General features: G+C 37.4%; 1 protein-coding gene across 3 annotated transcripts in view; it reads right to left on the minus strand.

The window, feature by feature from the left end:
- The window catches only part of DCLK1 (doublecortin like kinase 1), a 237,517-nt gene that overhangs the window by 80,347 nt on the left and 133,160 nt on the right, over nucleotides 1-24,010 (minus strand). For all 3 annotated transcript variants that reach the window (XM_053970076.1, XM_053970077.1, XM_053970079.1), the window contains exon 5: nucleotides 2,769-2,885. In XM_053970076.1, the coding sequence (XP_053826051.1) occupies nucleotides 2,769-2,885 (117 nt within the window). The remainder of the gene's footprint in view (nucleotides 1-2,768; nucleotides 2,886-24,010) is intronic.

Consider the following 24,010-nt stretch of genomic DNA (forward strand, 5'->3'; position numbering starts at 1 on the left):
AAGACCTTTAGGATCATCAAATCCAAATGTTAATCCAGCACTGCCAAGTCTATCACTAAACCATGGCCCTCAGTGCCATGTCTACACATCTTTTAAATATCTCCATGATGCTGACTCAACCACTTCCCTGGGCAGCCTGTTCCAATGCTTGATAAAGCTCTCAAAAAAAAAATGCTTCCCAATGTCCAGTCTAAACCTTCTCTGGTGCAGCTTTGAACCATTCCAACATGCCTTGTCACTGGATACCAGACAGAAGAGCTCAGAACCTTTACCTCCACATCCCCTGCTCAGGAAGCCATACAGAGCAATCAGGTCATTCCTCAGCCCTTCCTTTTCTCATAATGAGACAAACCCGAAGTCCTTAGCTGCTCCCTATAGGACATACCTTCCAGCCCTTTCATCAGTTTTGTTGCCCACTTCTGGACACATTTGAGTACCATCCCATCATTCGCAAACTGTGGTGCCCAGAACTGTACACAGTGCTCAAGGTGAGGCCACACCAAGACTGAATACATCCTTATGATCACCTCTTTCACCTGGCTGGTGGTGCTGTGTTTTGACACACCCTAGGATGCAATTTGTTCTCCTGGTTACCAGGGCACGCAGCTGACTTGTAACGAGCCGGCTGCCTGGTGTAAACCAGCACCTCCAGATCCCTATCTGCACCACAGCTCTCCAGCCACTCCTCCCCCAGTTTATACTCGTGCCAGGCATTACTCCATCCCAGGTGCAGAATTTGCCGTTTTTTCTTCTTAAACTCCATCCCATTAATCATTGCCCAATACTCCAATCTACCTAGATCCCTTTGCAAAGCATCTTGTTCCTTCAGAGAGTCATCAGCACCTCCCAGTTTGTTATTATCCTCAAAACTGTTAATGGTGCATTCACTTCCTCTATCCAGAACATCAATAAAAATATTGAACAAAACTGGCCCTAGACCTGAACCTTAAAGAAATGCTGCTGGTGACAGAAATGTTTAAGATGGTTACATCTGTCATCAGCACAGCACCATCCAAAAATGGCTTGCATTTTTAATATTTTCACTACATTGTTTCATTTTTTGCTATAAACATCATGATATGTTAATTATTATTGTCGCATAGTAAAAACATTCCCATTTTTCCATAGGCTGAAAAATAATCTCCTGATCTTTTGAAGTATGTAATATATTCTGCTCAGACCTTCACAGAAGTGAACTGCAAGAAGCTAAGATTTACTCACCTACACTTCCCCAGCACCTTTAAGTAAAAACAGTACTATTTCTTTCAGAACCAAAACTAAAATGCTATCACATATTCCACACAGGAAAAATGTAGCTAGTTCCATAGAAATCCCACAGATTCTGTATTATTCACAGGACACTTACTTCGCATAGAAAGGAGCATAAACAGTTCAGTGTTCATTACCTGTACTCACAAATTCATTAGGAAAAAAAACCCCAGAGTCTGTAACATTCACACACCAAACATTCACTCCCTTGCTAAAGTTAAATTTAACTCTGTTCCACCTAGCTACAAAGAAAGTAACTTAGCATATTTATGGAAGAGCTACTCTGGACTTGTTGCTCACAACTGATATTTTATCCCATTACCTCTTTTCAGGTTTGTGTACCTCAGCTGTTCTCTAGGATGTGTAGGAGGCAAGTTGCCTCCCAGCCCTGCTACCTATATCTATGCTTCTGTCTCTCATTGTGTCTCTCCCACTTTCCTCCTTCCCAGAGCAAGATCTTCTTTTCTCACCTTTGTCTTTTTTGAAAAGAAAAACAGAAAGTTCCAGTTGGTCTATCTCTACCTCTTTGAAACCAGCACTGGGCCATTCTGATCATCACCTCCCCACAGAGACCTCAAGGTGCTGGATGCAGGTTTCAGGACGCCATTTGCTTTCCTCTTGGCAGAAGACTGAGGCAGAAAGGGAGGTGGATTTCAGACAGCTCTAATGTTTGCCTCTTGCAAAATCTATATTCACAAGGAATGCTGAAAATGCTTGAATGGGTCTACTCAAATGGCTCATACCAAGGATTATTTGTACCTTCAGGCCTCAGTACTGGCAATTTAATGCACTTTTTTGTTTATTTATTTTTTCTGCTTGGGAAAAACTGCAGGGGTGAACTACTCATCAGCTATCTAGTGGGAGCTACTGCAAAGGCAGCCAAAGCAAGGCCCTTCAGACAGAACTTTCTAAAGCTTTTTGCTGTGTCTTCTCTCCAGCCTGTATCACTGGTTCGTTAGGTCAATTCTGACATTTCTTCCTCAGCTATCTTATCACCTTCACATTCACATCTGCAATTGCATTCTTTCTCTGCCCTGCCCTTGTTTTCTCAATATCCTCATGATCTTTAATCAATCCTTTCCTCACTCCCTCAGAAACAAAATAGAAAAAAGATTGTGAAATTACCCTTTCAGCAACAGAGATCTTACGCTGCATAACTTGGGCTACTTTCTGGATTGCTCTCATTCAGTGCCTAGTACAAAGACTTCTATACATTTTTTCCTCAGTGTTTAGGTATTGGAAGCAAAAACATGCATGAAAATAAAAAGTGAATTGAACCACTGAAATGCCAGAGTATGATTTGTAAGATGCTGAAGCCTTATTTTGTACTGGGAAGACACTTGACCTCAGATGTCACTGAGAAAACACATGAATTTTTAGTATTAACTATTTTGTACATATAATGTTTTTCCACAGAAATGTGGAACTTTAAGTGCATTGCCCACTCTATTGGAACAGAATGGTTGCTTTTGTTAAGAAAGATTGTTTGCTTGCTTTACCTGAGCTAGTAGAAGCAGGAGACTTGCTGCGTCGGGATGGGCCTGGGCTCTTGGTGGTGCTCCTACGTGAACTTGAAGCTATTTTAGTATAGGAAGTAGATTTCACCACCCGACATTCTAGAAGACAAAGAAATAGTGTTAAGTTAGCAATTAAGAAAGTCAGCAAGATTCTGTAACAGAAAGAGCACTGAGAAGTGAAAACATTTAGCCCACGCTTGTTTTCATTCACCTTGAGGAGTTTTATGAGAAAGTATAAAATCTGTATAAATGGCTCCATTAAAATCCAAGTACAGTATGTACCATATCCCAGACAAGGAACTGCTGCAGTAATCCAGACTTTTAAATTCCATGGTTACTGCAGGTACTTAGGACAGCTTAATTTAACAGTGCTGAGACTACTCATAAAATTTCTTTGCTTTTGAAGGTTTCAGTACAAGTAATGTGGCAATTTTTTGTAAACAATCCAGATGCAATGTAAGCACTTTTGTCAGCCAAGGCAATCTCCTCTAGAAAAACCGGAAGTCTTCTTTTCTGTATCAAAATGTTATGATTGAACACGATGACGCAATTGTCTTCCACTGATGAAAGGTTGAAGATAATAAAGCAGGTTTGTTGCTCCTGCTTAATCCTCTGGTGAGCAATAGCCCACATTGTGTAGCACACACAATTCATCACAGGTGAGAGAAACAGCACCACTCGCTCATAAGAGACATCAGTAAAATCAATGAAGAGGCGAAATTACCCTCCCACTCGAGAACACTACAAGATGTTCAGGTTACGGTTTATGTACACCCACACAGATCTGTAGGCATCCTTGCATTACAGCTGCAAAATGGTTCTTGGCCCGGGGATGAAAGAACTTATTGTGCATAGCACTGATGTCTTGCACTCCTAATGGATACTAGATTAATCACCAGACATATTACACAGCTGGGTAAAAAAAAAATCCACTTCTTAGTCAATGTACAATTAAAACTCTGCAGCAATGTTTACTCTGTCTTCACCTGACAACGTCAGTACACTTCACTTGTTTAAAAATACATCAGTAAACATTTAGTTCTGTACCAGACCTGTTTCCTATTTTATTCCCATGGTTAAGGTTCTTCAACAAAGGTTAAGAGAAATTAACAAGAGCTTTTTCTTCCTAGTCAGAAAATACCGTGAACAAGCCTGCACATTATTTAGTCTTCACAGATCAGTGGAGCCTGTAACATAGTTTAGACAGATTAGAGAACAAAGAAATAAAATTGAGCATAACTAATTAACTTATATATATACCTACACCTGAGAATGATGTCATGAAATTTATTTCTCTTGGCTGCCCTGTTTGTCTTCCATCAAGCTGTTCAAGGAAATAGAAGCAAGAACTGATGCATTACTGAGTGAAACATCTAGCACGGGGAAGAGCTGAGAGGACCAGAGAAATTGCCTTGATCTTCCCAAAGAAGCTTTTCTTACCAAACTCTCCACAATCCTAATGCCCAATAGTAACTAATTTCTTTCTGTTGATATTTTTTGTGATTCATTGATGACTTCTCTTGTTTTATACCTAACAGTAGAAATGGAGAAAAACATTTACTCTATGAGGAAATTATCTCCTGAAGACAGGAGCAATCAGGTGAAAGCTTTCAATTAAGTGCCATTGGGTAACTACAGCAGGAATCTTACATTGATTTATTGGCATAAACAGCTGCTCCAGAAACTATATACAATGCAAATGTAAATAGGTTCTTTATCTACCTGGAAACAAAAATGTAAAACTTTCAAACACCTAACAGCTTGTTAAAACTGAGATGCAATCCTAGTGTGGGCCTCATTCACAGGAAACAGTCAGGAAGAGAAATGCATATTCCAATGGTCAACAAACAGTAAGACTAAAGCAGAATGATCCAACCAAGCTAAACCCATTAGAATATATCATTTGCTTAGTTAAAGAACTTAAGAGTCCATGAAGGATTTATGCATTTATGCAGTATGTAAAAAGCTTTCCTATTTCCAGCATGTAAAGAAAACAATTATCTACATCCCTCTCCTGCAATTCATGTTAAAGTTTAACTCTTAATTTACTACAAGTATTAATACTCATTCAGGTTCTCTCAATACCTTAAAAACACCCAGTCTTAAATATGTTATCACAGAGGCATTACCACCATAGCTAATTGGGTCAGACTTGGCCAACAATGGGTCCATCCTGGAGCCAGCTGGCAATGGCTCTGCCAGACATGAGGGAAGCTGCTGGCAACTCCTCACAGAAGCCACCCCTGTAGCCCCCCCCCCACCTCCAAAATGTGGCCATGTAAACACAGTTCATCAGGAAATCATCCTGAGGGGCTACATACACGACCCTGACCTGTGAATAACCCCACACAAATGGCATACTGCCCTAAGAGGAAGTCACCTCTCGCAGCTAAACAATCTCTCTCCACAGGAGAGAAACACAAATGACCTTATGATAATCCAAGAAATGTACAAGCATCACAGGATCATAGGATAATACAGTTTAGACATGAGAAATTTCTACTCCAGTTTTGTGCTCAAAGCTTGAAGTAGCTTTATATTCATAGTCCTGGATGACCTGGGGGACACTTTAACCCACTTGGGGCATACACAGTGCAGGAGGATCTTGGAAAACATCAGTGTCAATTTCCTGTTCCAAGTGACAGAAAAAAACAGTAAGAAGAGATGCTCTGCTCACTCTCACAAAAAAAAAAAAAAAAAGGAAGACTCTAGGACTGTGCAGGCAGAAGGCAGCTTTGGCTGCAGTGACCATGGTAGGAGAATTCTGTATTGTGAAAGGACTGGAGGGCAAAATGCAAGATCACGGTTCTGGACTTCAGATAAGCAGACTTGGGACTCTTCATGTATCTGCTTGGAAGAGTCCCATTGGATAAGGCCCTGGAGAGAAGAGGGACCCAAGAAAGATGAGTAATATTAAAGGATCACCTCCAAGTTCCACAACAGTCCATCTCAACAAGCAGGAAGATGTTCAAAAATGCCAGGAGGGCTGCATGGATGAACATGTTGCTGCTGACCAAATTAAAACATAAAAAAGAAGCATAAAGAAGGTCGAAGCAGGGACAGGTAACCTGGGAGGTATATAGTCTAAGTCCAAGCATGCAGACACAGTTAGGAAAGCTGAAGCCCAATTAGAATTGAATCTGCTAAGAGACATCAAGAGCAATAAAAAGTGCTTCTTTACATATAGAGGGAACAAAAGGAAGTCTACAGAAAATGCACATCCATGAAATAGAGCCCCAATGCATGAGATAGGGCCCCAATGACACAATGTGGAAAAGGTTAAAGTATTGAATGGCTTCATTGCCTCAGTCTTCACTATCAAGCCAAACCTTCAGGAATCCCAGGTCTCAGAAGCAGGGTGGAAGTCTGGATAAAGGAAAACCTATTCTGGGTGGAAGAAGATCAGATTAAAGAATACTTAAGCAAAACTGGCACATGTAGGTCCATGGGACCTAACAGGACACACCGTGCAGGTGCTGATAAAGTTGGATGATGTTCTTATGAAGTCACTCAGTAGTCTTTGAATGATAGTGATGATTGGGATAGCCATTTGAAGACTCAGCAAATCTCACTCCTATCTTCAAGAATACCCAGGGAACTACAGACAAGTCAGCCTCACATCAGTCACTGGGAAAGAGATAGATAAATGAATCATGAAAATAATTTCAAAGCACATTAAGGACAAGAAAATGATCAAAAGCAATCATCATGGATTCACCAACAGGAAGGCACACTCAACCAATTTGATACCTCTGCAATGAAATGACTAGCTTGGCAGATGCAGGATAGCAGTGGATATTGTCTACCAGGACTTCAGTGAGGCTAACATCTCAGACATTTTTCTTTATATCCAGTCTAAAATTTTTGTTTCAATTTATATCTGTCATGACTCACCCTCTTACCAAGCATTACTGTGAAGAGCATGACTCTACCACCTTGATGGATAAGAGATGCTGTTCCATTGACATTGGAGGCTACTGGCAGGTACCCCTGAAGCTCCATCAGCCTCTCCTCACACAACAAGAGCTCCAGCTACCCTCATTATGATGGTCCTTCTCTAATTGCCTCCAGTTTAATGATATCGCCTTTGAACTGGGGGGCTTTAAACTAGACACAGTATTCTAGATGTGGCCTCACGTGCTAAGCAGTCGGTTCCCTGTCTCTACTGAGCCCTATTCAGTCTGTGTCACAGAAATACTGTCTTTTTTTCCTATTTTTCTATTTGTATAAACCCTTTTGAGCTCAATTATCAACTTCTTTGGCACAATGTTCTTGTTCCTCTCAGAAATAATTCACAGGTTGTGAAATTTTAAAAGGTCACAGTTCAAATGAGTATATATTCTCTTTAAGGTAAACTTGTCAAGCGCCATGTTTCCTATGGGTTTACAAGTTTATTCTTAAAGGACATGGGCTATGGTATGGCCTGTGGAGAGCCATGTAGGAAAGCCTTCAGTGCTGCACACAGCAGGCTCAAGAAAATCATGCTTTCAAAGACTAGGTCAAGACTACTTCCAGACTCTAAAAGGATTTCCAGTCTTGGGTAGAATGCAACAAGGCTGCTTGTTTTAAATAGGTCTCAGCTCCCAGGAACAGCTTATGCATGCGATTCTGTTGTCACATTTAGTTTGTAAAGTAAAATTTTACTGCAGGCAAAGATCCCACTCAGTAACCACACAACCACTGCTTGTTCCTCTAAGACATTACCATAATTTGCCTGTTGCTGTAGGAGAGCTCTGTGTGTATAGAAAGAACAAAACAAAAATGCATGTTTTATTGAAACTGTGTTTTCTACACAGAATCTAAACTGGTGAGCAAATAAATACATAGCTTCTCCTCATTAACAGTATCTGGATTACTATACAACAGGTCCTTTGCAAGTAATGAAACAGAATAGTTTTTCTCCCAATTTTCTTTTGATGCCAAAACTGTATTAAAAATAGATCTGAACTCCTGGCAGAAGAGACAACTGCCTTTCTCACTCATGTGGGCATGGCATTCCCAGCCAAGAAGAAACACCAAGTGTTTCTATATTATGTTCAGTAAGGAAAGAAATGTTTCATGAAACCCCAGTCCTTCCTCCCACCATTGACTGACTGAGATTAAAGGAACAAAATGATGACACCCATGGTAATGCAAGACAAAAGAAGGTCAACTTTACAGTTTGAACTTCACAGAATTTATTGTTTTCCAACTCAAAATATTATATAAATAAGAATGCTTTTCCAGTGAAAACATCTTGCAATAAGATGTTCTATTGTATAGCAACATACAAAGCTATAAAGTTGGAGAGAGAAGTACAGACTAACAGCAGCAGGGCTAAAAATGTAACACTGCAGTCCCTTTATTGTATGGAATATTACCACAGAGTTCTGAGGCCTTTATTGGACATCAACAATAGGGCTGAGGAAAAAAAGAGAAAATACCCCAAGGCTACAATCTGACACAATTAAGACTGTAGGGACAAGATAAGAAAAACAGAGTTACTGAGATTGTACAGTGGTATCAATGAGCAGTAGGAACTGTCAGAATCAGGGGGGAAGCCCAACATACATACTTGTGAGCTCTTGACTCTTCCTGTTGCCAAATGGACAAAATGAGGTAAGCATGAGGTAAATAAAGGATGCTAACACAGGGAATCACAATGCCTGCAGTCTCCAGCCCCATGATGTTTCATTTCCAAAATGTTACATTAGCTTCTACGCTCATTAGATTTTACAATGGCAAAAAAGCAGCAGAGAGTAACTAATCTGCAATAAATGTGTCATAAAATAAAAAAGCTTAATATGCTTCTAGAGAAGACTGTGAAAAGTTATTTAAATTACTGGGAGATCAAAAAGGCTTACTTGTCAGCAACTCAGAAGCTGACTGTATGGCCTTCATGAGTTCTTTCTGGGCAAAAATATAACTCTCTGCTGTGTTTTGCTTTTCTTTGAGGTCTGTGTGTAGGGAATAGATTTTATATTTTCAGAATCCCTGCCAATCTGTTTCTCTAAGACGAGAACATTTAACTTGGTTTCAGCAACAGCTGTATCCTGCAGATAAGCAAGAAGGGAGGATCAGGGATGTCTGTGGTTGTTGGTAAGCCACTTCACTGTAAGCCTCAGGCTGCTTCCTTTTACCACTGCTTAAAGACATTAGCTAAACCAGCAAAGTCCTCAGGCCAATCAGTGGATCATTACCCCAAAAGCAGTATCAAATTTAGTTTTTAATGTTAATGGTAATTTGTCCCATGCTGCTAATTCTTAATGCAGCTAATAAGATTTTACTTTTCAGCTGTATTCATGCCTTCAATTAATGCCAGTAATCTTCTGTTTGCAGAACTAAGTTTCACTCTCTTCAGCAATAGCCTGTCTAGTGGCATTGATTCACACTGCAATTCACCCTACCCAACTGATCAATCACTGGCAGCTATGACTTGCAATTACAACATGTTCAAAAGGGTAAATATCACACAGTTTCCAAGAATGAAAGGGATATAGAGTGTTTCACAGAGGTTTAAGTGATTTCAAAGCTTCTATCGTCATGGTTGTGCCTGCTTCAATTTTTTCCTGTTCAATGTGTTCCTAAACACACTGCAGATGCGGGTGGACAGCAATGTACGCATAGAATGCAAAATCCTGAAGTTTATCCCATGCACTAAGATCTATGTCACTGTAAATGCATGAGGTTTTGAGATATGAGATCTTCTGATTTGATTTCTTACCAGTAATTGGTCTTCCACGCATGATAAAGATTAGGAATTCTATTTAACTGTGTGCCAAATACTTGTGGAAGCAATTACCTAAATCTCCTTTTTTTTCTTTTTCTTTTTTTTTTTTTTTTCAAAGAAATATACTTTGATTGAGGTATAAAATACAGAAACAGCTAGATTTTCTTTCATGTGAAAAAATCATTCTCCAATTCTGAAATTAGGGTAAGTATATAAAATAAAATACAAACTATTAAAGCCATCTATGCCTTATTACACATCAAGAAAATAGAGAATCTTGAAAGGTCTTAGGAACACAAATCATTTCACCCAAGCTAAGAATGCTTTCAGATGTATACACTCCTCCAAAAATACCTCGTTCAGTAGAAATAAGGAAAGTATTTGTGAATTCACATATTATTACTAATATCTCATTCTGCTCTAATGTATAATCTTCAGATTCTGAATTCAAATGTTTCTAAATTCACCAGTCTAAATATTAACCAGAAGAGGTAAACATTTACATATAAATAAAAATGTTGCTTCGAGTATTTACTATTTTTTCTCCAAACATGTTCCTGTCTTAAGGACACTGTTGGGAGGATAGAACTCATCTAATACTAGATAGCTAAAAATATGATAAACTATGAACTACAGAAGGACCACAGTCCTTCTACAGTCAATGGAACATTTTTCAATGTTCATTTTTATGACCTATCTTAGGAATCTGTAAGTTAGAAAAGATGAATCTTACTCATGAATTATCAGATACAAATTATAGGTTTTCAGTTTTGGTGAAAATACCATAATTAGAAGCAGTATCTCTGGACTGGCTACAGGCTTTGTTACTTAATACAAACATTAACAAAGGATTTTGATGTATTTTGTAACTTTACTGTGTATGAGTAGATTTTATCTCCCCACCTTCTCCAAGTCCTACCCTTTTTGTCAGATTCATCTCACACAAACCTTGACATTAATATTTTGTCTACAGAAACGTTATGTTAAATCTTGCTTTACATCAAAAAAGAAATTTGCTATCATGAAAGATTCCAGCCCACAGCAATGGAAAAAAAGGATTGAAAAAACATATTTCATCACTGCAACAGCTTTTCTGATGAGGCACAATATCTAATTATTTTCGAGCTCTGCATTTGTAGGCAGAAAAAAACTAGAAGACTACTTCAAAACCTGCTTGCCTAAGTGAATCTGAAATACTTCTGACTGAATTAATGTGAATGAACTTGCATGGGTAAAATATTAAAACTGTACTATCAGAAACTATTTTAAGATATCTGAAGACTGAGTTGAAATAAGAATTTTGTCATTAGCTAAAACATACCCTTAGCACACGTTCTCTTTGACATGTCTTGCATATCTTGCCACATACTCTGTTCCACTCCCAGAGATTTTAATTATCATTGTTTGCTCAATATACTTTAGCCAAGATGTTCCAATGCTGATACAAATGTTCATTAGTTTGCCCTTGTATTCAGAACCCTTTCCTTACACCTCTGCAGTGACCAAAATATCACAAAGCTACTTTTAACTGGAAATTTTTAAGATGGCACAACTAATTACAACTGCAACCACCTCTACTATTTTTATTTACATCCTCAGCATTATTCTTCATGGACTAAGAAATATGACATGCCTTTGCTTATGGATTTCCTTTTCTTTCTGTGACAAAAGCTTTACTGGGCATATAGTATATCAACAGACATCTCTCAAAACACACTGCTGAAGCCACAGGTAAAATTCAACACTGAAGTGCCTTACTTTATCTGCACAGTTTGGATGGAAATTTTCTTTGTGTTGTTTTATTCATTCAACTGGAAATGAAGTAAGAGAATTGTACAAATTAATTCTCAACTATTCTGTTCATCAAAATCAATGGCTTGCTTTCCTTTTCAGCACAAAGAGGTAATATTTGTCCTATTACTCATTAAGATAATTCTGTTCTTTACTTTGAGAATAACCAGACCTCCTATCCAATCCATATGATAAATATTAACATCACCCTAAGCACCAAGTACACAGGCATTCTATCATATATTTTTCAATTACAGTCTAAGTGTCAGTGTCAGTGGTGTTCTGGTATTACTACTTGCTGTCTGAAGAGTACAACTTGTTTTCAATTGTTTACTATTTCAAATTACTCTTTTGGAAGTTTACAAGCTCAAGCCATTTCACAGTTACAAATATAAACCCTCATTCGCAAAATGCCATCTTCACACGGAAAGTATCAACTAAAGGTATTACTGAGAAATATCCATTCTAACCAGTTACCTTTTAATACAATTTAGCAAGGTCTCCTGAAGTTACAGATTTTTCTGTGTAACTGATTTGTGGTGAGCAACAAAATATGTATTTAAACTGCCCTACTTACTTCTGCTTTGATTGTTTTTCAATTAAACCTGCCTACTCATAATGCACTTATTAGTCTAACAACTTTATTATGAGGCATTAAGTTTTAAAGGCCTTTTTTTCATCAAAGAAATGAATTAGACTATATTGGGATAAAGATTATAGTTATAACAGTTAAACACAAATCAAATTCCCATGGTTTACACAGCTATTTAGTTAGATTAGCAAGGAGTCTTGCACAAAACCAGGGATATACAAATATAAAATATCCATTAAAAACCAGATGAATATGAGAAGCCAATTGTTGTGAGGAGTTTTGTTATTTGAATGAACATTAAAAAGAAAAATTACAATCAGGCAGATGACTCACAACAGTGAGACTAGAAGACAAAATACACTAAAAAGAGAATTAGTCAGAGAGAGTTTTTAGATAACATTTTCAAATTAGCGAGATATGAAGAATATTTAGAGATACATCTAAGATGAACCCTGAGCTACCAGACACTATTTTATGAGAATTTTGAAGGACAAAGATCTCAGAGAGAAAGTCAAAGCAAATGTCTATCTTTAAAACTAGGACACAACAGAAAACTGTGAGTTACAGAAAAGACACCCTTATTTGAGATTATTGAGAGAAGCTATCCAAAGGGAGAGTATAAAGAAGACAGATCAAGCTCCTTTCCTTTTGGTTGTGGCAAGACAAGAAGCAATGGGCACAAACTGAAACACAGGAGATTCCCTCTGTACAGAAGAAAACATCTTTTCTCTTTGAAGGGACCAAGCACTGCCACAGGCTTCCCAGAGAGATGGTGGAGTCTCCAGCCTTGGGTATATTCAAAATCCATCTAGACATGATCCTGGGCACCCAGCACCAGATGACCTTTAGACATCCCTTTCAAGCTCAGCCCCTCTTTGTTTCCACGACAATACAAAGCAATAAAGGAAACAAAATATTTGAAGCTTCAAAGACATTAAAATTATATACAATAGTCAAAATAGTTTTGTCAAGAATAAATTGTGCCAAAGTAGTCTTCCTATAAAGGATAACAGGAGAAACAGTAGAGATTATAAGGCTTTCTGCTCAGAACTTTGAAACTCTGTGATTCAAGAAAATACCATCTACAGAAATTGCTTTTAACATGGAGACAATTGAGAAATTGCTTTTAACTAGGAGACAATGAGCAGAGAAACTCATCAGAGTTTTGTTTCTAATCCTGGTCAACATTTACTTGTCTGAATATGCAATTAATGCAATGATTTAAATGCATTTTAAATTTGTAGATGACACTACCATAGGTATAGCTGTAGGCACTGTGGAACAGTATAAATCTGAAGACTGCAAAGTCATCAGAAAAAAACAGATAAAATTAAACCAGTCCAAGGTACTAGAACCACAAAAGAATAAGCAACACAATAAAGGTTGAAGCCATCACTACAAGAGTCAGTTGCTTAGATGGAAAACAGCAGTTCTGCGAAGAGGTAAGTTTTGCAGTGGATCACATGCTGAATTTGAAGTAAACTACTACAGCAAATGGAATCATCCCCCTGCTGAGGGTATCACCTCTGTGGAGGACATCTGACCTAATCCCCCGGGCTACTGCAGTGTTGTTAGCTAACACAACAAATCTACTTTTGCGCTTCCCATTTAGAAACATGAGGATTTCACCTTCAGAGGATTAAGAGAATACTAAGAAATATTACAACATGGGAAATATGACTAATGAAGGAGAGCTAATATAAAAGGGATCTTTCTTTTCAGAAAAGAAGTGATGAGACAAAACAGCAGCCTTCAATACTTAATAAGACTGCCAAAATGAAGAAAAACTAAATTCCCGTTATTAGTTTTATTACAAATTAAACACAGCAGAGTGATCTTAAGCTTCCAAAAGGTTGATTAATTCAGACACGGGAAAACCTGTTTTCAACTGCAAGGATAAGGAAGTACTGGAACAAATCATGTGGAGGACTTGCTGAATTTCCCTAACTACAACTGCACACACACATGTTAGCCAGAAACCTATAAAGTCAATTTAGGTAGGGCAGGTCCTCCCATAGAACCCCTCAGATCCCTTATGTGATTCTTTTGACTAAGTCTTCCTAGTATGACTCATAAAAGGTACTCCAAAGTTTTTTCACTGTCAGCACTTCAGCCTGAATGTAGCTGAAAGATAAGTAAAAGGAGGAGATACACTCTAACTGAATGTAAAAGTGAGTGAAAGTCAAAGAACATTTTAGCGAGGCGTAAGTGATTGCTTAATGGGTGAATTAAAATCATTATCATTTCCTTAGTGGGGAGACTATTGAGACATAAATCTTTTGTCTTCAAAAGCCAGAATGATGAACTTTTAGAATTTTTCTCAGTAGGACGTTAGCAGAACTGATATCTTCAAAAAACAGACCTTCTCCTTCACAGACAATTCAGAGCCTGGTTGGCTAATATTGTCTCATACCATTGAGATATATGTACATTTTCTCCAAACCAACTAGATGACAAAACTTCAGACTGAAAGAAGACATTTCTTACTGGCTTCATGGATTAGATGCTTTTGAATTTCATTGGACAGATCTAAACTGATTCTGTAATGCTAGGGTTGATGAAAAGGCATGATGTCTCTATCTAAATTTCCCACAACTCAATCTGCTCTTGAAATACGTCTTTCATTCTTAAGCTCGCAGGCATGTCCAGATAAAAATACCTAGATGAAAATAGAAAAGCTCACACATTCCATGTAGCTCGAGAAAACCTGTAATTAAAATAAAAAAAAAAATAAGAGAGAATAAAAGCCAACCAATCAAAACCACATTAGCCTACATAACCTTCTGAAGCACTCTGGACTGTAACTATGTGAAGCAAGGATCAGAGGTTAATATTCAGCCAGTGCCTAAATGATAACCAACAAGAAGTGCATAGGCATGGGGTACCAGAGGAGTGCTAACTATGGATCAAAAGACTATATATACATTCCTTAGGTTATTGTTGAAAGCAATGCTTTACACTTTACCTAAAAAGCTACAGGTATCATTTATGATAATGTCTAGCATTTAAGTGGGTCACTGTTTATAGAACTATTTTTTGTAACCTATTTCACTACTGAGTGAACAAACTTAGTTGATATTAGACAAATCCAGTTTGAGTTGATCTTCTTCCATGAAATGAAAGCCACTACTGCAATTGATAATCTTTGCAAATGTGGAACCCTATCAATTTCCAATTTTTTGAACAAAGTTGACATCCTACTAAGTGTCTGAAGAGGGCTGTCATGTGAATTGACAAAATATTTGCTTTCATTTGAAGTTGTGTAGCAAGTATGAAAGATCAAGAAGTAATTAATTTAACAAATTCTGCCACGTTATTCTTTGTGAATCCCCCAAAATTTTCTCAGATGTGTCTTTTATTTCAAGTCTTACTTCTTTAAAACATTCATTTTTTTGAGATTATTCCATACTTAAAAGTATTCCTAGTTTTGGAAAGGATGCAACACTCTGAAGCTTTTCTGAATAGATAAGGAACAACTATCACTAAAGACCTTATGCTAACTTATCTACAAATATTCTCAAAAAGCTACTTAATTTCCTTTGAAAAGTCATTATAAGATACTTTTTTTTTTTTTACAGGAAACATTAAAAAAAAAAAAAAAAAAAAAAAAAAAAAAAAAAAAAAAAAAAAAAAAAAAAAAACGAATACTGAAAATTCTTAACACAGTTGAACCCAAAAGTTAACTTTAAAACCAGATTTATTCACAGGACCTACTTACCTTCCTCGAGATATTCTAAGAGAGAATGTGACTTCTTATCACCTACTTAAGCATACAGATAACAATGTTGTTCAAAGTCACAAAACACTGATATAGACAACAATGACAATGATAAAATAGTCCCTAGAACTCCTAACGTCCATTCTTCCAGTGTCTGAAACAAGAATCTCTTCAAGGACATCATAAATCCACTTCATACCCAAAATGTAGAAATACTGAAGACAACATATCCTTGCCTTAACTTTCCAATTTGCTTCTAACCTCCTCATGGTTTTGTGTGTCAGTCCCAGCCTCCCATATGTCTGTTCCTCCCACAAAAATGCCTCTACACTTTCTCTGACACTAACATCTATGAATAGAAAGCTCTCTCTGAGGCAACCTGAACAAGGCAGTTTCCCTCTCCGTATGAGCCCCCGATGATTTTATAATTTAACTATTGCAATCGAGATGATGTAACACAATGCAAAACAAACAGATGGGCAAGAGATATAAAGTGTGGCAAGGCCTAAACTGGAAAACATCACTGCCAGAAACGTTGTTTGGCTCGCAGCTGCTGACATTGCTCCTGGGACGTGTGCACGCTGAGGATTTGCTGGCAGCTGTGTTGCTGGCTGAGATTTTCGGCATGTGGTTCTACTTTGGTGCCACAAGCTGGGCTTTGTTTGCTTACTCCACATTAACATGTGCCTGCATGCAAACCTGTGGAGATAAAAGGTAATTCTGGATGCCAAAACTCTGCTGTGTAGATCAAGCATGTTTTCCTGTGCTGAAAGAATGTGATGAACAAATGGGGATTTTTTTTGATGAGGCACGTTTACTCTACGTCTGCAGCATAAAGATCTGGAGGTATTATCCTAGAATTAACTTGAATAATGGCACCAACCTAGCTTTGTGACAATGGAGCTCAGAAGGGTGAATTAGCATATCCTAGCTTCTGTGCTCCTGCAACAGGCTGCTGGGCTGTGTGAGAGGGTTTATTTAAATCTCACTTGCGCATCTCTAGAATTAACGGGAATTCTGTGAAGGTATGGAAAGTAAATGATCAGCCCCTGGAAAACTTCTCTCCTGATTGTTATTACTCCATGCTATCTTTTAGTGACAGAAGGTCCAGTTCATTAAACATATAAAAGCAGAGGAGTAGAGATATTGCTTTGAGGGAAAAAAAAATTAAACATTAAGAAATATTGGGGAAAAAGATAGACATATTGTAAGCCAGTGAAAATTCAGTGATAAAACACCAGAGAACACAGTAAATCAAATCCTCAAGTACTCTGACTGTTCAGTCTCAACTCATCACTTTGTAGACCATGACTAGGCAATGGCGTTTCCACTGCAGTTATGGACTACAGCCAGGAGCAAGAAACACTTGATGGACTGAGCTATACAAATTAAGTGATCAGCAGGAACAGCTGAAGAAGGGCAATAGGATTCTAGTTGCCTGAACTGTTTCAAATAAGCAGCATCTTTTAAAGTCACCAGACTCATAAGAAAATTGCCTTACTGTTCGAAGAGGAGCTCCTTTCCCTAATACTCACACCTGATGAAACCAAATATCTGCCTTCTCACAACGTATAAACTAAATAATCTGTGTACCTCTTACACGTGAGAGGAATGTGGTGCAAACTATAGAGTCTGAAATTAAGTATTACAAATCTAAGATATTTATAGAATACAAAAGTAATAGATACGAATGCAGAAGTAACGTTTCAAATGGGTCAAAAGCCATTATGGGGACAAAAGGCATTTCCAGAAGAGCATGACTACTGAATTCATACCTTACTTCCAGCAGAGTAGGATCTGTAGAATCTAGAATAGCTGGGTTAACATCTGGGCTGCTTTGAAACAGAAACTGCAAACAAGTATTTTTATTTTGTTCATTATTTCTTCCATTGCTGCACCAAGATGAGTATTTTTATAGGGTAAATATGACTTTAAAAACAGAAACAGTTAATAGAAGTACTTAGCCTCTATTCCTAAAAACCTAACTCTTTATTCTAACAAGCTTGCGAATTACACACTGAATACATAACAAGAGAGCATAGTTGAACTACACAGTTGTTATCTGCAAAACTGGCCCACTTTCAGTTACTATTTACATGTCAGAAGGCATGAAAGGAATGGCTTGATGAGGCAGGAGAATAACATGATCCATATATTTTTTATTAAGGCAAAAGATTTTTTCTGACTATTGATGCAAGGATGATGGAAAAATTTACACAAATGCTCCCAAAACCAATCAGAGACTTTGAGGCAGAAGACTTTATCAGCCACAGTTCTTGCTCACAGGCACTTCATCAATGATTTAATATGACAGAGGGAACTGCAGCTTCATTATCTGGTGATATTTTATTTATTCATATTTAATTAATGCATATCATAACAATTCGGAATTTGACTGCATTGCAGAAGACGAGGGAAGGAATGAAGCTGTTCTACTGCCTGTGCTAACACATCTGCTCCACAGACCTACAGGGATTCACTCAGCCACAATATACAACACAAGTGAAAAAACACTTATATTCTACAAATGAGTTACAAATTCTCCGTATTAAAACTGGGTGAAATAAACAAAGATGTCTTCAAAATTCATATAGTGGACATGAAGAAATCTATTTATCTTCATTATAGGCTGAAAGTGTTTGGGTAAAAGTCCCCAGTTTAGGTGAACCATGAGGAGAAAAAAAATGATGGCAGAAGAAGAAGAAAAAAAGTAACATGACAAATTAGCAGAACCAAACCTCTCCCCCACTGGGAGGGAGAGGTGAAGGCCAAAGGGTAGATTAATCTTGCTATATCATATGGTCTTGATCTTAAAAATTTCTCTGCGTGTTTAGCAGAAATCACACGCACAATGGGGAGACTTTGAAAAGATCAGGAGCCAGAGCAGATTAAGATGAAATGGGGCCTGATCCAAAAAGCTGTCAACCTCCCACCCTTTCCTGCAGACTCCCATGTGGGCAGGAGATTGTTTCGTGGCTCCACAGTGCTGGTCTGTGCTGAGCTTGCCGATGAGTGCTCTTTCTCCTGGTGCCTCTAACAGAGAAGGACTTTCGACTTCTCTTTTCACAGCAGTATGAGCCACAGCTGTGGACACAGGTCTTAGTAACCTCTCATACTTTGTGGCCCCAAGTGAATGTGCAGAACCTGGCTGATCCAACCTCACCAAAAAAATTGGATCCATGCCTAGCCAAAATAGAAAAAGTATTTTTAAAAAGCAAAAGAAATGAGAAAATTCATTAGGTCTGTTTTAAAACAGAAATTTAAAAAGAGAAAAGGTACTCAAGCAGATAACCAGGTTACTGCAGCTTACCCAGTTGCTGAGTGTCAGCTGAGTCAGAGCCACTATCTGCATATATGCATAGTAAAAATGACTTAATGCAACATGGCTTAGCTGAGCCTACAACAGAAAATTTAATTATGTGTACATGCACAATTTATACATCTGAGTTTATGGGTGATTACTTTTCAAGCTACTGAAATTGCTTGCATACACAAACATTGAAGTCAACCAAGTAAATCATTTAGACTTTTAAAAAAGGAATTTAAAGGGTAATAACATAATCTCTTTATTTAATCACATGATGACAAAAAAATTAAGAAGAACCCCTAAAAGTATAAACACTCTTTTATCTACTGTTCCAAAAACTCAAATGCATCAGTATGGAGAGCTGTTTTACTAATTTGCTTTCAGAACAGCTAGGTGCAAAAGCGTGTGTTCATTCACATAAATCCAACAGCAGTGTTTTCACTCTTTTTTAAGATAAAAGATAATCTGTTCCATGATTTACAATCTCACTGACTTCCCATATTGAATCAGGCAGCCAAAACAATCCTTATCATCCTGCAAATTATTATTAATGTGGTAGCATACACACATACATTGACTGACACTATTTATTTTAATTCATGGTGGGCCAGGATAGCATAATAATTCTATGTGGAAGGGTTACACATCCACTAATGACAAATTATTGCAAACATCCACTCAGAACTTCCACACAAAGCATGCCAGATACACACAGATACGTAATTCCCAGTTTTACACTGGCACAACTATTGTGATCTGCAACTTGAGAGAAATCTTGTGTGAATCAGATGTGGTGTTCCCCATTCTTCACTATGAACTCAACAGACACTTTTATAGCTGTTGCTGTACATGTCTACTTCAGCTTTTCCTTTCTTATTCTTGTTATTTTTTTCTCAATTTCCTAATTAAATCACTTACATTTGTTTGCTCTTTTAACATTACCCTATAAATGTCTACCAATCAAGTTATTACTCACTGAACTAGGCAGAACTCTTTCTTCTTCCCCATAAATTTTCCCTGCAACCATAACTTCATGCTGGTTTCCTCCCTAATATTTAGATGTGCTTGAATGAAATGCATTGGCTTGTACCTAATGCAACGCATGTGTTTACGGAACACAGCGGGCACTACTCCATTTTCAAAAGACATAACAAAAGAACAGCCATTTATGAAAGTTTTACTGTTTCTGACTTCCTCTTCACCCCCCACCCCTTCCCAGAGTCCAGCTAGACCATCTGGGTGCACTGGATTAAATAATGGACTCTTTGTTTGAAGAAAATTCACAGGAAATATTAAGCTTCTTTTCAGACAGGAGAGGTTACTGCATCCAAGCCAGGACACAAGGAACTCAAGGAATCAAAGGGAGAACTGTGCTTCTTCAGGACAGAAATGTACATGCATCACTCAGATGTGCAAAGTTCCACCACAGATACCAGAGTTCTGGTGAAGTACAGAGCAGCCAATTGTCACAGCAACATGGGGATCCTCAGCACTTCCTCTCCTTGGGTGAAAAGGCAAGGCTTTTGTTGATGGACTGTAGTTCAAAGGACACTGTAAAAAATTTTGTCTGATCTGTAATCTTTGTCTATCTCTGCACAATTTTTGATATGTTTATCTCAAGCAGGTACATGCTACATTTTCTTTTGCTAATTTACAACGATGAGAGAATAAAGCAGCTGATAATACCTGCAGAGGTTATGCAAGAGACATGCATTATTTCTCCAGTTCAGCTTGGTAAGAAAGCTTTTTATATCAATAGAATTCTATATCTATCCTAGATTTAATACAATGCATTGCTTTTCATTATTCTGGCAAATGAGCAATTAATTTCATTGTAATCTGAAAGTTAGTTTAAATAATATGGAAAGTTCTACAGCATTAATTTTAGATATTACCATCGCTTTACAGTTTTGATTTTTTTTTTTTTTTAATTTTGCATAGATCCAGACTGCAAAGTTAACTGCAGATCTTCTTTATCTGGACTCAATTGTATCCAACAAAAGATTTCTACAGACGTAGCTATCTAAATATTTTATGGCTCTCCTAGCAATTTGATATGGAAAATGAATCTCTATGGAAGCAATAGAATTTCAGGAAAGCAACGTGCTGCTGATCTCCACAAGATTAATTTTACATCTCAGGCATAAGCTATTTTTTCTTTAAGTACGTAGGGGGTGGGAAAATATGTGGTGATTTTACTGTATTGGTACTATAGAAGTGGAGAACACCTACATAAAGCAAAAGCCTTATATTTCACTTCTCTGGATTTCTTCTACAACCTACAAAGCAGCAAAGGAGGCAAGGGACATTCTTATCTGTTTCCCCCCTTTTCACCTTACAGGGAAAGAATACTAAACCAATTGGTTTAAGCTGTTATCAGACACAGGACCTAGATTCACACTGTAAGAGTCACCTCAAAAACTGTCCAGCTGCATGTCCTGAAGATGAGCCATGCTGCACACAGTAATGAGAACCCCTGCACTCATCCTAGGGAAGCTTGAACTTCTCTAAGCTGGGTGATTTTTTCTGCAAATTTACCTGATCAAAAAGCTAGTAATTTGGCACCTTTGTACATGTAAACCAGTATGAAAAACAAAGCTATGTCCTTCATCCTCAAATTTTGGAAAGCAATGCAGAGAGACTGCAGCAAAAGTCTTTTAGCATATGCATCAGTAAAAAAAAAATATTCTCAAAGCATACTATAAAAAAGCCCAAGAGGCAACCCAGTTCTACTCATTTTTTCCATCTTTTTTTACAAAACTGCTCCCCTCATTTCCTTTGAATTTCTGTAACCTTCTACCTGTACATCATGTTGAGTACCCAAAAGAAACTGACTGGATTGGTTTAGCAAATAACCTTCTTTTAATACCATATCTCATATCCCGGGTTCCATCATTTCCATAATTAAATGGCCTTGGTATATCAGGAATTTTGCATATACAATCTACAGAGCTAAATGTCTTAAGAAATAAAAAAACAGAAAGCAGAATTTTCACAGTTTATTTCCCTCTTCAAATATTTTTAGACAGTTTTTAAACAGCAGATGTTTAATATGCACACTTCAGTGCATATTTTCAGCTTGAACATCTTGATTTAAATTGAGTTACCATGAAGGAATTATGACAATATATATGTCATATATATATTACATGCTGATGATATTCCTCCTGGATCATATTTGACCATACATAAACCTTCTAATAAGACTTCCTATTTTTTCTCAGATAAATTATAGATATCACTGCAATAATATTTTAGAGTTCTTTTTACTTATGCTGATTTGTTTCCTTTTTTTATTCTGAACAGGAGATAAAAATAAAATTTTGAAATAAGTCTTATTTCAGGGAAAGAGTGTCTAAATACCACCCTTTTCAAATATTCCAAGCTTGTAAAGACAGTGAGTTTGCTTGTACCACAAGCAGTACAAACATCATAAGCAAGAAATCCTAGTGATCACTTCTAACATGTAAGACCATCAAAGTCAAAGTATAAAAAATAAGAAAGACACAATCTGATTTGATTTACAAGAAGAAAAAAAAAAAGAAATCATTGAAAGACTTTGCTATAATAATTTCTGCCATACTTATCACTGTAATTCCATTTTCACATTTGCAACACAATAGTTTTTGTCAGTAAAAAGAAAGGGACACAGGACATTTTTGTTTCAAATATCAGTAAAATCTTAAAATGAAGTGGTCTAAGAAACATCATTCATGAGAAAATCCCAGGACACAGAAGCTTTGACTCAGTAACAATTTTGAAGAACATCTTTTACTCAGCGGGAAACAAAAATACCATCTACCAGCATCTTATCACATTTTGAGGCTTATTCTGTCTCTCTCCTCTCCCCTAGGAATAGGCAGGGGTTTTGTTTGGTATTGTGATGATTCGCTGAGGCAATGAAGGAGTAGGAAAAGAAACTGGGAGGGGAAAATACAGGAGCTAACTGTGAAAAAGTTATTGTGGAAAGCGTGATCAACTGTGCAGAATCTGAAAAGGGTGGAAGAGAAGAATGATGCAAAGAACACTTTGTAATCCAGCCAGGAATGGACAATCAAGAACCCGGGACAAATCACATCTGAGGGGCTGGATATAACACAAGCAACACTAGGGCTGCAGCTCGAGAACAAGCAGATGACAACAAAGAATTTGAGAAGATTACATGAGGGGAAGCCCACCAGTGCCAGCTGTAAGAACAGTGGTGTCCTGGCAAATGAAGAGTTACAGCGTAAGACTAGCCTTTTTATTTCCAGGTGAAGAAAGCTGCAAGCATCACATTTTATACTGTTATTTGTCACTGTTATTCTTGTTATTACACCATTTTGACTTTTTGTGTTGTTTAAAATACTCTGGGTTGCCACAGATATTTTTTAAGTTCCCGTTAGCAGTCACATGGTGCTAGAAAAGTCTCCTTTCACCATGGAGGAAACTTCTAATTTTCATTGTTCCAAACTTGTCATATTGCAACATGTACATTGGCATTATGAGAAGAAAGGGTACTAAAGACAGTTTCAGCAGAGGCACAGATGTAACTTACTTTTTCAGTCCAAAGATATCTATTGGCTGAAAACCAAATGCCAGAGTTGAATTCCATTTCAGGCCTCAGATTTAATAACTAAGTTGTACATCTCTAACTTATCTTCTCATTTCTACATCTTTCAAAGACTTTTAGCTCAATGTAACTTGCTTTTAAAATGACCTTTTCTTGAACAGTTCAAATATCAAGCTAAATTTTTTTCCTCACTCCAAAAAGTCATAAAAGGTAAAATATTTTAATAATACAAGTATTTATTTTTTTTTATTTTTACCAAAGCCAGCTCATACTCCAAGGCTTTGATAATGCATTAAAAGTTTTTGAAAATTTTTACCGATTCTTTGGCATAAAAGATTCTCAGAAAATGCTATGATGTGATTTTGGAGCTTTTTTTTTTTTTGCTTTGATGGTCTATGCATCCAGACATCTCCAATCACCTGACTTTTGTAAGGACTTCAGCCCTCGGGCTAATAATTGCAGAAGTCCTAGATGGCACCTTTGCATCATTCTCCAGACACCAGACTTTACTGATATATCCCAATGTAAAATATGCAATGATTTTCTTGCTCTGGT

This window comes from Vidua macroura, chromosome 2 (genome assembly GCF_024509145.1).
Source record: "Vidua macroura isolate BioBank_ID:100142 chromosome 2, ASM2450914v1, whole genome shotgun sequence".
Classification (NCBI taxonomy): domain Eukaryota; kingdom Metazoa; phylum Chordata; class Aves; order Passeriformes; family Viduidae; genus Vidua; species Vidua macroura.